Source organism: Colobus angolensis, unplaced genomic scaffold (genome assembly GCF_000951035.1).
Source record: "Colobus angolensis palliatus isolate OR3802 unplaced genomic scaffold, Cang.pa_1.0 Scaffold219, whole genome shotgun sequence".
NCBI lineage: Eukaryota > Metazoa > Chordata > Mammalia > Primates > Cercopithecidae > Colobus > Colobus angolensis.
The window spans coordinates 1,581,404-1,595,029 of record NW_012115366.1 but is presented as its reverse complement, the minus strand read 5'-3'; the positions used below and the strand labels follow the sequence as shown (position 1 = coordinate 1,595,029).

The window sequence follows — 13,626 nt, the reverse complement described above, 5'->3', positions numbered from 1 at the left end:
AAGGTGGGCAGATTACTTGAGGCCAAGTTCAAGATCAGCCTGGCCAACTTGGTGGATCCCCATCTCTACTAAAAATAGAAAAATTAGCTGGGCGTAGTGGCGGGCGCCTGTAGTCCCAGCTACTCGGGAGGCTGAGGCAGGAGAATGGCATGAACCCGAGAGGCAGAGCTTTCAGTGAGCCGAGATCGCACCACTGCACTCAAGCCTGGGTGACAGAGCAAGACTCCGTCTCAAAAAATAAAAAATAAAAATACAAAAATACAAAAAATACAAAAATTAGCCGGGTGTGGTGGCGCACGCCTATAATCCAGCCTGGAGATTTCTCCGGAAGCAGGAGAGTCGGTTGAACCCTGGAGGTGGAGGTTGCAGTGAGCCAAGATATCGCTACTGTACTCCAGCTCTGGGCCACAAAGTGAGACTCCATCTCAAAAAAAAAAAGTAAGTAGCTTAGACACAGGTTCGAATCTGAGGATCACCACTCAGGGTTTTATGGCCTTGGGGAAGTCACACAAATTCATTCTTATTATATTATTATTATTATTTTCATAGAGGTAGCGGTGGCAGTGTCTTCCTATGTTGCCCAGGCTAGTCTCAAACTCCTGAGCTCATGCAGTACTCCCGCCTCAGCCTCCCAAAGTGCTGGGATTACAGGTATGAGCCATCGCACCCAGTTCACATAAATTCTCTAAGCCTGTACAGTGATAAAAACAATACATGTATTTATTTTTATTTTTATTTATTTATTTACTTATTTTTGAGACAGAGTCTTACCCCATTGCCCAGGCTGGAGTGCAATGGTGCAACCACGGCTCGCTGCAGCCTCAACCTCCTGGGTTCAAGTGATCCTCCTGCCTCAGCCTCCTGAGTAGCTAAGACCACAGGCATGCACCACCACACCTGTCTAATTTTACCAATGCGTCGGTCGGGCATGGTGGCTCACAGCTGTAATCCCTGGTGTTTGAGAACAGCCTGGCCAACATGGTGAAACCTTGTCTCTACTAAAAATACAAAAAACATTAGCTGGGCGTGGCAGCAGGCGCCTGTAACCCCAGCTACTTGGGAGGCTAAGGCAAGAGAATCACTTGAACGCAGGAGGTAGAGGTTGCAGTGAGCTGAGATTGTACTCCAGCCCGGGTGACAGTGGGACTCCATCTTTAAAAAAAAAAAAAATGCATGTATAATAGAGATGTATCCGTAAAGTGTTCCCAGGAAAAGAGCTAGTGACATGATGGATAGATGAGCCTGCTGAGAGAAATAGATGTGGAGCTGGAGCTTAGGGAGGCCAGAGCCATGGAGCATGAGCCAGGGCGACTCTCCACCACCCTAAGAAGGAGGGCTGGGTCCTACTGGGTACATATACTGACACACCTGTCAGTACAGGTACCTAGACAAGAAAGAGACTCTACTAAGCCTCTACCTATCAGAAAGGCCTGGCCCCAGGCTGCCATTCCTGAGGGCATTTGAGATATGCTGATCAGGGTCTTCATATCCTGTCAATGCCTTGGCTCTACCAGTCCACACCTCCTCAGGGGGGTGAAGGAGAGCTGAGAAATCATGCTCCCTCCAGGGCACTATCCTGTCGGGAAGACAAAATCAATGTAGGGAGAACACGTCCCTGCAAGGAGGGGCAAGCCTGGCATCCCAACTCCTGATCTCTGGAGACAGCGCTGTTTGAATATCTGGAGCCCCAGACCGCAGACACCACTGCTTAGGGAGGGTTCTCTCACTCAGGCCATACCAGGGCAAACACTATTCATTGTTACGACTCTGTCCTTGCCAGTAGAACCCAAAGAAAGCACAGCGTCTACCCCCAAGGAATGAACCATGTTTGTTCCCAGGCAGCCATGACAATCCTGTTTCTCTTTGTAATGCTCAATTTCCCATTCTCCCTTGAAGTGGGAGGAGCATGTGACTCAGTTCTGGCCAACAGGACTTAAAGGGAAGGGTCCTGGGAGGGCTCTGGGAAAGCTTTTACTTTCATAATAAAGTGGGGCAGCCTCAATGCCTTCATGGAGCTGTGGCAGCCACTTTGTGGTAAGCAGGGAATAACATGCTAAGGATGGGACAGTGGGAGGATGAAAATCTAGGTCCCCGATGATCCAACAACCATGACACCCACCTCCAGATTTCTTGTCAGGTTGGGGAAAAATAAACCACTCTTTGAGGTCCTTTGTGTTACTTACAACAGAATGCATTCTTGATTGTGGTGCTTTGAGAGGATGACAGAGGAATTGTTATAAAGGGAAGCTCTCTGCTGTGCAGCACGCTTGGGTCCCTTTTGCCTTTGGGGCTTCACCATTAATTGCAAACCTATTCCCAGTCTTCACTTCTATCCATTCAGCTCGCAAACATCCACCAGTTGCTGTATGGCGGCTTAGATGACCGCAGGCTTCATCTAGCTGTCCTGCATCATCTGCTTTCTGGCTAGCAGCTTAGTGTCCAGATTCTGAGCTGGAACAAGCTTGAAACCCCTTTGACAACAGTGTGAGCTGAAGAGAGCCCCACTGGGCAGTTACGTGGCACCACAACTCTTCCCAGGCAACGTGGCAGAGCTTGGGCTTTGGGCCAACCTCCTAGCACAGCCCAGTGAGCACCTCCAGTCTCATGCCTCCTCTGGGAAATCTGTTTACTCCAGCTTTGCCTCCATCCCCCACCCGGGCCTCACCTCCCACACCTGCAAAGACACACACAGGCCAAAGAATACCACTCAAGAGGCTTTTTCCATTTTATTTCTTTGGGAAAGGAAAACAAAAAGTCTTTCCATCACATATGGTAGAGATATATATTTTTATATATTTATATATAATTTCTTTTGTGGTTGGACGTCCCGAAGCTGAGTCTGTTCATATTTTTTTCTATTTTTTTCTTACTAATGCCTTCTCTTCTCCCTGCCCCTGTGGCCTAGGCCCAGGTTCTAGGGCAGGTGCAGTGAGGGGTGAATGGAATGGGCAGTGGTTGCCAGGATGGCCTCCCACCCAGCTCAGAGACCTGGTGAGGACCACCCAGAAGGGCTGTGCCAAGGGTCAGAGGCCACACAGAGGGGCACTCATGTTTTTGTGGGGGATGCACAGCTCATTAAACAGTCACCAGTCATGGGAGGAGGCTGGTCAGGGGCTAGGGGACTTGCTCACAGTAGTTGCCAGCTCTCTCCACCTTGCCCCCCAAAACTCAGTCTTGGGGGTGGGAGGAAGAGAGTGAAAAAGAGAGAAATACAAGGGCTGAGGGCCAAGCCTCCTCCAATTTTTATTGCTGGTGAATTAGAAATTTGCTTTGCTCTTCCTGTCTTGGGGAGATGGACTCTGAGAGGGCCCCAAGAGAAGTAGCTGATGTCGACTGACCTAATCCCTCATGCCAGGCCTACCCTGGGTAGATGCTGAGCCACCTTAGGGCACCAGGAACCTCTCAGGTCAGCCTTGTTCTTCAAGGGCAATCACATCCAACTCTCCCCCCGCCCCCAAAACAAGGGCCTCCGGCTCAGACTTGGGCCAGTGGAGCTGGGAAGTGGGCAGTGCACCAAAAGTCAAGCAGAATTTTCTACTGGAAGAAAAGGTGAGACTTTGGGGAAGAGGCTGCCTAGGAAGATGATGTGCTGAGCATGAAAGCAAAAAGAGGCTGGGGGAATAGAGTGCGGGAAGACATCGCAGACACTCATCTGAACTCAGAAACTGGGTGAGGAGAGTGCCTGAGAGGCAGGTAGTACTTAATAGCTGTATTAGAGCCGGACAGTGGCCCTGGGTGTGGGGTCAGCCAAGGAGATAGGGCTGTTGCCCTGCGGGATCCTGGCCAGAAGGGCGAGGGTAGGGCCGAGAAGCCATCAGGCAACCCTTTCCAAGAACAGGAGGACAGATCTTTCCTGGGTGCCGGACTTCCAGCCCCAGTCCTCCCCTCCCACAACACACACACAGGGACACACACTCACGACCAGGCCAGGCTCTGAGGCCTGAGCCCAAGAGATCTTGGGGGGAGGGGCTGGGCAGGTAGCCCTCTCAACCAAAGGCAGGCCATCTGCTCCCACTTGTCCTGCCAATCTGCCCAGGGAGGGAGAGCACTGTAGGAGGGAGAGAGGTCTGGAGCCCAGGGTCTGTCAGTCTCAGCAAACCTGGTGCAGGCCCCCTCAGGCTCCATGGCCTAGGAGGTGAGCACAGAGAGCATCACTGGACACAGCGTGGCCAACAGTAGCAGCCCTGACCCCCAGAAGGACTGGGGCACCTTATGGCACTGCAGGCCTGCTGCCTCCATCTCCAACAAGGGGGTGCCAAGAAAGGGAGCATGACTCCCCCACCACCTAGGATTGCCCCTGCTCATCCTGCCCTCCCCCTATTCCCTCCTTTTAGGAGGGTCCAAGTGGGCTGCCACGGGGCAGTGCTGGAGCTGGAAGGGCAGGTGGGGAGGGAGGAACCTGGTCACAGCTGCTTAGAGAACCTCTTTGGTCTGGGGATACGGGGTCTATGGGGAAGAGAGATGAAGGGTAGGGGACACTGGGGACTCTGGCCTTTTCACAGGACATTTGTCAAAAGGCCGAGTGCCCAGGTCGATCAGATTTCTGTGGACTCAATGCGCTCGAGGCGGGAGGGGGTCCAGGCCTTCTTCTCCTCGCCATGCTGGGGAGTGGGTGTGCTTGCACCTCCTGCAGCCCCACGCTCCCGCAGTCGGCGCTCCAGCTGCTGGTTGCGCTGGTACATCTCCACGTAGCTCAGCTGCAGCTGCTTCTGGTACTCGATCACCTTCTCCTTCTCCTCCAGCCACACGCGGCGCTCCTCCGCGAAGCTGGCACCCTGGCGCTCCCGGGCCCGCCGCTCAGCCGCCAGCTCGGCCTGCAGCCGCCCCACCTCCCGCCGCAGGGCCCGCGTCCCGCTCTCCCCACCAGCCTCCGCCTCCCCGTCCACGGAAAACAAGGAGGCGGCAGCAGCCACCCCGGCCTGACGGCGCATCTTAGCCTCGTCGCTCTCGCAGGTGGCCAAAGCATCCTGTGGCTCGGCCGGGTCCACTGGGGTCAGCGCCGGCTTGAGGCAGGCAGCAGGCAGCTCGCCCTCACCCAGCTCCAGGCTGGCCTGCTTGCTGCTGAAGGAGTCCCGCAGGCTGAGCAGCTGCTCCTCCTTCTCCCGAAGCGAGGCCCGGCCTTCCCGCAGCTGTGAGCGCAGTCCCACGATCTCACTCAACTTCTGCGACACATCCGCCTGCGAGTCCTTCAGCTGCTGCTTCAGGAGGGAGATCTCACCAGCCTTCTGGCACACCTGGCAGGAACATGTGAGAGGAGAAGCCAGGTAAAGGCAGAGCTCTGCTCACCCCAACCCAGCTACCAGATCTGGAGCTGGGGCACCAAGCTCCCCGGGGCTGCTGGCTCAGCTCCTCATCAGCCGACGCACCCGGTTACCTGCCTGGACTCAAGATGGACGTGTCTCACCCAGGGGATGGCCTCCGGTCCTCACAGGCACTGCCAGTTGATTTTGTCCCCCCTGCTCCTTTCACCACCCCCCACCCCATTATGATAGTGAGGGGCAACTGCTCTGGGGTTTCCCAGAGGGACAGAAGGGAGGCAGAGGGGGAGGCCTAGATCTCCAGCCCGCACCTCCCACTTAGTTTCCTCCATCCGGGGCAGGAAGTCGGCCTGCTCCTTCTGGCAGGCGGCCACCTTGTCCTCCAGCTCTTCCCGCTGCCGCATCAGCCGGGCTGCCTCCTCCTGCAGCTGCTTCTTGTCCTGCTGCAGACGCAGCACCTGCAGCTGTAGGCCCTGCTGGGCACGCTGGGCACGGCGGGCCACCTGCTGCAGCTTCCCACTGCAGCCCTGCCGCAGCTCAGCCAGCTCCCGCTCCCACGCCTTCTGACGCTCCTCCAGTACCTGGGCCACGGCCGCCTCGCTCTGCTCCAGGCTGCGCCGCAGAGCTGCCACCTCCTGCTCCTTCTCCCACAGGCGCTCTTCCAGCTCCTGGATGAGTGCACTGGGCGAGGGCGGTGAGCAGGCCGCGAAAGGCAGGCCTCCACCACCACCCTCCCCAGAGCCCAGGTGGCCTGGCCGCCCCATGGATGACGATGACCCACTCTTGCTGGAGGCCCGTCCACTATCGGAGGTCCCCAGGTCCTGGTAGCCCGACCCCCCACCGCTGCTGCCGCCACTACCACTACCATAGCTGGCAGTGCCAATGCGGTTAATGTGGCTGGTGGAGGCACTGAGGGGCGCCAGGTGCTGGCTATAGCTGGAGCTGTAGGTGGGCAGGCTCGTGAGGGAGTTCCGGCCTGAGTCTGAGAGGCCACTCCCACTCCCGCCCGCTGGAGTCATGGTCCGGGACTTGTCCAGTCCGCCTTTGAGGCCACCAGGGCCCTGTCGTCCCTCAGGAGTCCCATTGGTCTGCGGGGGGCACAAATTCTGCATGGAGTGGAAATTCTTGGGTACCACAGGCTTGAAGGCTGATGGCCGAACTAGTGGTTCTGAGCACTGTAGGAAAGGCAGGGAGGGACTGGGCATCAGGTTGAGGCCTTGGGCTTGGCCCAGGCTCTTCCCTCTGGCCGAGACTTGTCCAGCCCCACCTCCCACCCCTACTGGATCTCCATCCTGAGGTCCCCCATCTGGGGTTCTACCTCATGGCTCCCTAGCGCCAGATCTCTTGATCCACCCGCTAGACTTGGCCCCAGGTCCCCAGTCCATGACTTCCCAGCCCAGCCTCCATCCTGCCCCCACAACCCAACCTCCAAGAAGGCCCACTTTGCCTTCCTCTCTGGGTTGCCTCCCACCCCCAGAAAAAGGCTGACCTGGTCTAGCTTGCCAGAGGTGGCCAGGAGCTTGGGTGGGTGGCTGGGCTCACGATATTGTGGTGGCGCTTTGTCACTGCCACCACTGCTGCTGCTGCCACCGCTACTGCCAACCACGTTGCCACAGACATCGGTGTGGTCACTGCCACGCAGATCACCATTGAGGTAGAGGGAGTTGGCGAGACCCTTGTCCTCTGAGGGGTAGCGGCCTGGCCTCTCCCTGCTGGCCCCACTGCCACTGCCTCGAGTGCCAGGGAAACTGCCCTGGCTGCCCCCACCCCCTGTGCGGGTACCCACGCTCTTCATGGCAAATTCCTGGGCATGGGCCACCCCACTGCCCACGCTACCCATGGCCAGGCGGGGGTCCGGGGGTCCAAGCTCGGAGGGCCGTGGGGCAAAGGCCAGGAGAGGATCCCGCCCTGGGTCAGCGCGCACAGGCAGTGTCTCCAGCTTCGCCATGACTAAGCCAGGGGGGCACTGTGGGCACAGGTAGGAAGGCAGAAATAGGTAAGACCCTACTCCTACTCCCACCACCCCAGCCAAGTCAACCCAGCACCACTCTGCCCCTCAGTGTCCCCTTCCCTACAATGGGTACAAAAAGTCCTCAGGCATCCAAGGTGAAGGAATAGGGTTGGGATAAAAGAGAGAACTTGGGAATGGGGGTTGCCTGTTGCCCACCTGATAAAGCCCAACCCCCAGGGCTCCATGCACCTAGCCCCCAGCGTTGCTCAGCTCAGCTCAGCATTCCATTCCTAAAATTCTGAGTTAGCCCCACCTCTGCCATGAGCTTCCCAGGCTCAGTGACCCTCTCAACTTTTTGCTGCAACCCCAGAATTTTGGGGTTCTTTATCCTGGGTCTGGGACCCTAATATCCGAACCTCACGGGCTGGGGAAATGGGGTTGGAAGGGGAGAGCAGTACCTGAATCCAACAGGGAACCAACCTCAGAAGTTAGGGGAGGGAGAGAAATACACTCCTATCCAAAAATTGAGGGTGGGGGTCCTTCCCAGCCCCCTAACCTAAGGTGTTGCAGTCAGGGCAGAAGTGGAAGCTCACTACCAGCGCAGGCTTCTCTCCTTGCCTTTCCAAAGGGTTGAGGGGCTGACGGGTCCTCAAGCCTGGGACCCTCCGAGGCCCGGTCTGCAGGGGCCATGTGCCTCACTCTCGCAGTCGGGGCTCGGCCCGAACCAGCTGCGCGGCTTTGGAGGGGCCGACTGAGCCATTCCGGACTGCAGTTTTCTCCTCTGCGAAATGGGAGGAATGAAGGACCTACCTTGCGGGGCTGCCGCGTGCCAGGCGCCCCGAGGCGGCGAGCGCCTGAGGAAACGGGAGTCTTGGGGAGGGTGGGTAGGCGGCGTGCATCTGGGTCGCGGGTGGGCGCCACCAAGGGCACGCCCTGTCCCCCGCGGACGGACGGGGGCCGCGGCTGCAGTAGGTGGCAGGCCTGCCCGCCCCAAGGTCTTCCCAGCTCGGCCGCACCGGGTCCCTGGGAAGACAGGGCCCCCTCCCCGGGATCAGTCCTCTGCAGAGGTCCCAGGGCTGGCTGAGGCCGGGGCAGGGGACGCCAGTGGCGCCAGCTGCTGGCGCTGACGGAGCCTCCCTCCCGGCCTGCGTTTCCCACAGGTGGGCGGGGGAGGGGAGGGGCCGCGCACCCTGCAGCGCCCCCAAGGATCCTGCGCTTGCCGAACCCCGCTAAGAATTCACTGCCACCAGGAAGACTTCCTGGATTACTCCCCTCTCCCGCTCCCTGTGGACCTTGACCCTGTTCAGCTTACAGTGAAGCCCTCTGAGCCCTTCTGTGGGTGTGCGTCCCCCTCCCCCAAGGCCAGCCCACAGGCACAGGGGGAGCCAGGCCTCGGGTTACCTGTGCTCAGGGAGGCCCTGCTTCCTCCTTCCTTTGTCTCAAGTTCGCACCTGGGAACACCTGCCCCAGAGATCTGCATAATGCAGCTGGGCAGGAGCACCAGGCAGTGTCTGCCTCGGGTTAGACCCTCAAATAAGTGTGTGGGAAATGGAAGGGGGTGCCCTTCAGGCCTTTTCCTACTACACCCTGCATAAACCAGGCAGGGAGCCCTCCTTCCCTATCAAGTTAAGGGGTCCACGTGGCACCCTATGGCCCCACAGACCATCTTCTACCCAGATGCCCAGTGTCCTTGGCCCAGACAAAGGGAACCTAACAAAACTGTTGTCCTTCAGGAGTCTTCTGGCCCCCACACCAGGAATGAGAGCTCTAGGTTGTTGAAAAGTTCACTACCAAGCCTGTCCACTGTCTTTGTAGAATTCCATACTCAGCATCTGTCCCCACAGGTGTGGAGAAGAGCACTTTGCCACCCTACTCCCTTGGACCTGTCTGTCCCCATAAGCAAGGGCCAGGACTAGGATGAGGACAGAGAGCCAAATGAAGGGTGCAATCAGCAAGTGCACAACCCTGAGAGTGATAGCCTCCTTCCCTTTGTGCCTTGGGTCCCTCTCTGGCCTCACTCTAGTCCCTGCTCTGCCTCTACTCCCCAGCATATTCCAGCCTGCTATGCCTCAGCCCTGCAACCCCCTCCTACCTTAAGCATGGCCCCTTTCCCTTGCCATATCTGGGTGCAATGTGGGGAGCAGCTGAGGACTGAGAGGATGAAGGCTGAAAGGCCTGAGGCTTGGAACCAGTAGGAAGGCCTGGGCAGGGTTTGGGAAAGAACTGGCAAAATTTCATATAGATGAGGTCAGGCGGTGGGGACAAGGGAGAACTCTGGACTGGGCACCAGGGTGGGTGTGACACTCTTAATATGATAGGGCGAGACTACTTGGGGAAAATAGTTGCTTTGGGAAACACCAGAGAAAGATACCTCTCAAGCAGTAAATGGAGGCCAGGCAAGGTGGCTCATGCCTGTAATCCCAGCACTTTGGGAAGCCAAGGTGGGCAGATTACTTGAGGCCAAGTTCAAGACCAGCCTGGCCAACTTGGTGGATCCCCATCTCTACTAAAAATAGAAAAATTAGCTGGGCGTGGTGTGCATTCCTGTAATCCTAGTTACTTGGGAGGCTGAGGCACGAGAATCCCTTGAACCCAGGAGGCAGAGGTTGCAGTGAGCTGTGATTGCACCACTGCACTCCTGCCTGCGTGACGGAGCAAGACTTTGTCTTAAAAAAAAAAAAAAAGCACTAGATGGAGAGAAATTGACATCATCAGTTTTCAAGGGTGGTGGGGGCCAGTACTGGGCCAGGGAGCAAAGCCCCAGAAGTCTGGCAGGCACTCTGGGAGCAGGAAGAAGGCCAGGAGAAGGTGGGCTCTGAAGGCCAAGATTGAGGGGATTCAAGAATATGGGGACAGCTTCCAGTGTCAAAAATAACAGGGCCAGGTAGCATTGGGGTTGGAGACTGTGCTGCAGATTTAGGAGCTGGTCTGAAGACATCACCAATGTCTATGTCAGAATGGTTTCAGAAAAGTGGTACAACTGCCGGATGCAGTGGCTCACGCTTGTAATCTCAGCACTTTGGGAGGCCAAGGCGGGCAAATCACTTGAGGTCAGGAGTTCGAGACCAGCCTGGCCAACGAGGTGAAACCCTGTCTCTACTAAAAATACAAAAATTTAGCTGGGCATGGTGGTGCACGCCTGCAATCCTGGCTACTCAGGAGGTTGAGGTGCGAGAATCACTGGAACCCGGGAGGCAGAAGTTGCAGTGAGCCGAGATCATGCCACTGCACTCCAGCCTGGGAGACAAAGCGAGACTATGTCAAAAAAAAAAAAAAAAAAAAGGCTGGGGCGGTGGCTCACGCTTGTAATCCTAGCACTTAGGGAGGCCCAAGACAGGTGAATCCCCTAAGGTCAGGAGTTCGAGACCAGCCTGACCAACAGGGCAAAACCCTGTCTCTACTAAGAATACAAAAAAATTAGCTGGGTGTGGTGGCACATGCCTGTAATCTCAGCTACTCAGGAGGCTGAGGTGGGAGAATCGCTTGAACCCAGGATTTGGTGGTTGCAGTGAGCCAAGATCTCGCCACTGCACTCCAGCATAGGTGACAGAGCAAGACTCCCTCTCAAACAAACAAAACAGAACAAAAACGTGGTACAAAACAAAGGCAGTCTACAAGGTTAGAGGAGTGCAGAGAAAGATATGGCAGAGTTCCTGCTAAAAGAGAAGGCAGTCAGGCCGGGCGCGGTGGCTCACTCCTGTAATCCCAGCACTTTGGGAGGCCCAGGCGGGCGGATCACGAGGTCAGGATATCAAGACCATCCTGGCGAACACAGTGAAACCCCGTCTCTACTAAAAATACAAAAAAAATTAGCCAGACGCTGTGGCGGGCGCCTGTAGTCCCGGCTACTCGGGAGGCTGAGGCAGGAGAATGGCGTGAACTCGGGAGGCGGAGCTTGCAGTGAGCCGAGATCGCGCCACTGCACTCCAGCCTGGGCGACAGAGCGAGACTCCGTCTCAAAAAAAAAAAAAAAAAAAAAAAAAAAAAAAAAAAAAAAGAGAAGGCAGTCATGTAAGGAGGTTTGAGATTCAAGGGCTTTTTTAATTTTAAAATTAACCATGGTAGAAACCTGAGTGTTAATATGCTGAGGGAAGGCGCCAATAGTGGGATGAAAGATCTAGGCAAGGGGAAAGCAAGGTGGCTGCACCAGAGACCTGGATCTGGGCAGGAATAAACCTCAACAGTGATCATATTGATCTTGAGTGGCATGGTATAATGTTTGGGAAGGTGCTTTGTAAACTATAAGGGGCAATACAAACATGTAGTACTACCTTCCCTGAGATCCGGGAAAGGATAACCTGAGCATAGGTTGGGGCTGGTCATATGCCACTCTGCCCTACTGTTTCTCTAGAGTGTGTGTAGTCCCCAGCAAGTCTCAGATGCCTTGAGTCCTGGATGGAAACAAGGTCCCAGGACCATTGTCCTGAGCCTCCTTTCTCTGTGCTCTACCTGGGGAATGCTTGACTATCAACCCACAGAAGATCTCTCTGGAGCCTCACTCTCTAAAGAGCTTCTTGTCGTAATTTTAACCTGTCATGGTTAACCCCTTGCAAACATGCCCTGCCGCTTGTCTCTCCCAAGCTTTGGCTGCTGCAGCTTCTTTCCACAAAATCCCAGTAGGGCACTGGCAGGACAAGGAAGGGGATGTTTCCCTGATAAGCAGGAACTGAACCAAGAGGAAAGGTCCTGAACTGGCCCAGGTAACTGAGCATGGTCTGCAAAGGCAGCCTCCTGGCATCAGTGCACCACCCTGGGATGACAGCCTGTTGCCCGACTGCCTCGATCTCTGTCACCTCAGCCCTCAGTGCCTGGGGCATTATACACAGTATTAGCGTCATGAAGGTGCCAAACGGACTCTACCTAAGAGTTACATGCATAGGTACCTCCAACCCACCCCCCCAACCTGTGTCTCTCCCAAAGCTAGGAACACCTGGGGTCTCAGAGGCCCCAACCCCAGACCATTCTATCTCCTAAAAATCTCTAGCCAGCCCCTCCATCCAGCAGCTCTGCTGGGGGCTCCTCAATGGACTTTCTTCTCCTGCACGCCCTCCCCCAGCAGCTGCCAGGGAACTCCTTCTAAAGGGCAAAGCTGATCTTGCCCCTGCTCTGTCCAAATCCTTCCACGAGCAGGATCAAGTGCAGTAGACAGAGTTCTGGCAGCATCAGCTCCAAGTGTAAATCCCAGCTGGACTGATTAGCGGTGCAACCTCATGCAGGTAATTTCACCTCGGGTTCTCACACTTACCTTGCAGGCATTTTAAGAAGTAAACGTATAATGGGTGAAACGCCTGGTATTCCTCTTGGTCCCCAGAACCAGAGTAGAGCTTGCAGCAGGGTCCCCAAGGCCTCTCCTGGTGCCCCTCCTCTATCTCCCCTGACCTGAGCCCCTCTCTACTTCACACACAAGCTCTTGCTAGCTCTCTGTGACCATCCTACATGCTTCCAGACCAGTCCAAAGGCTGGCCTCAGGACAGCATCCCTGATCTCTACTCCCCAGAGGGGGCGTCTTGGAGCACTTGGCTCAGGTCACTCCAGGGAGATTTCACTCTGAGGCCTCCCCAGGTCTGGCCTGTAGGTTTCCCAGGGGCACAGATGGCAGAGTCCTAGGGATCTCTGGGCCCTGCACCAAAGAAATGCAGGGCAAATGCCTGTGGGAATGCTAGTTATGGGCAATGCAAAGAGGCAGTGAATCCGGGCAGGGGGAGCAGAAGGGGTTTCCAGGAAGCAGGACGGAGGGAGGAAAGGGATCTGGGGGCACTGCAGGGCTTTTGGGGTGCAGAGATATCCAGAACTTCTTGGTTGGGATGCATAAGGGGAGAACCATCTTCCCTCGGTGGCCTAAGCACTGGCGGCGAAATGGGCCCAACACCTAGCTACTGGCTCTGATGAAGCCGGTGTTTCAGGACTGAGGGGGCCGAGAGCGCCCCCTCCACCCCGAGCACACACACGCGCGCACACACGAGCTTCTGCTGGGGGTGGGGGGGGGTCGCCATTCACCAGCCCATGGCCCGCAGAGCCAACTGATAGAGACCCCAGCCACAGGCCACAGGACCTAGGAGTCCCTGCGATGGGGGAAATCCCGCCCGCACCTCCCCAGGCTCCCCACCAACGCGTGTGGCCCCGGGGGGCGGGGCGCAGAGGGAAGAGGTGACATAATCCGAGCCGCACCCCCTCTGGCCGCCACCTCCTCCCAGGCCGGGCGAAGCATCCATGACATCATCCGTCTCCTCTCCGCTCCCCTCCCCATTGGGACCCCAGCAGCGGGACGCGCCCCCTACCCAGTCCGGGTCAGGTCTGACATGCCGCGCAGTGCAGCAGGCGCGGCGGGAGGTCGGAGCCGGGAGGGATGCCACGATGGGCCTGCCTCACTTACTCGCTGCCTCAGGGTCCGGCGCGGGGTCTCCGACACGGGCGCCA

The 13,626-nt window shown here is 56.7% G+C and overlaps 1 protein-coding gene across 2 annotated transcripts; it reads right to left on the bottom strand.

Moving 5' to 3' along the window:
* Positions 1-2,701: 2,701 nt before the first annotated feature.
* Positions 2,702-13,626, bottom strand: LOC105512747 (leucine zipper putative tumor suppressor 3). Of its 2 annotated transcripts, XM_011943322.1 has the most exons (6): positions 13,583-13,626; positions 7,766-7,990; positions 6,748-7,224; positions 5,840-6,433; positions 5,570-5,701; positions 2,702-5,234 (listed from the first exon to the last, which is right to left on the bottom strand). In XM_011943322.1, the coding sequence occupies exons 3-6, from the start codon at positions 7,204-7,206 to the stop codon at positions 4,536-4,538; spliced, it is 1,884 nt and encodes a 627-aa protein (XP_011798712.1). In that variant the 5' UTR covers positions 7,207-7,224; positions 7,766-7,990; positions 13,583-13,626; the 3' UTR covers positions 2,702-4,535. The 2 variants fall into 2 exon arrangements, with proteins under 2 accessions (XP_011798712.1, XP_011798711.1); XM_011943321.1 differs by having other exon boundaries at positions 2,708-5,234; positions 5,570-6,433; positions 7,828-7,990.

Bases quoted from the DNA above. Each gene is read 5' to 3' on its own strand.
- LOC105512747 (XM_011943321.1), bottom strand. From the start codon at position 7,899: ATGGCCCCTGCAGACCGGGCCTCGGAGGGTCCCAGGCTTGAGGACCCG. The intron at 7,225-7,827 runs GCAAGGAGAGAA...CTGTGCCCACAG, and splicing joins CCCCTCAACCCTTTGGAAAG to TGCCCCCCTGGCTTAGTCAT. The intron at 5,235-5,569 runs GTGCGGGCTGGA...TGTTCCTGCCAG, and splicing joins TGGAGGAAACTAAGTGGGAG to GTGTGCCAGAAGGCTGGTGA.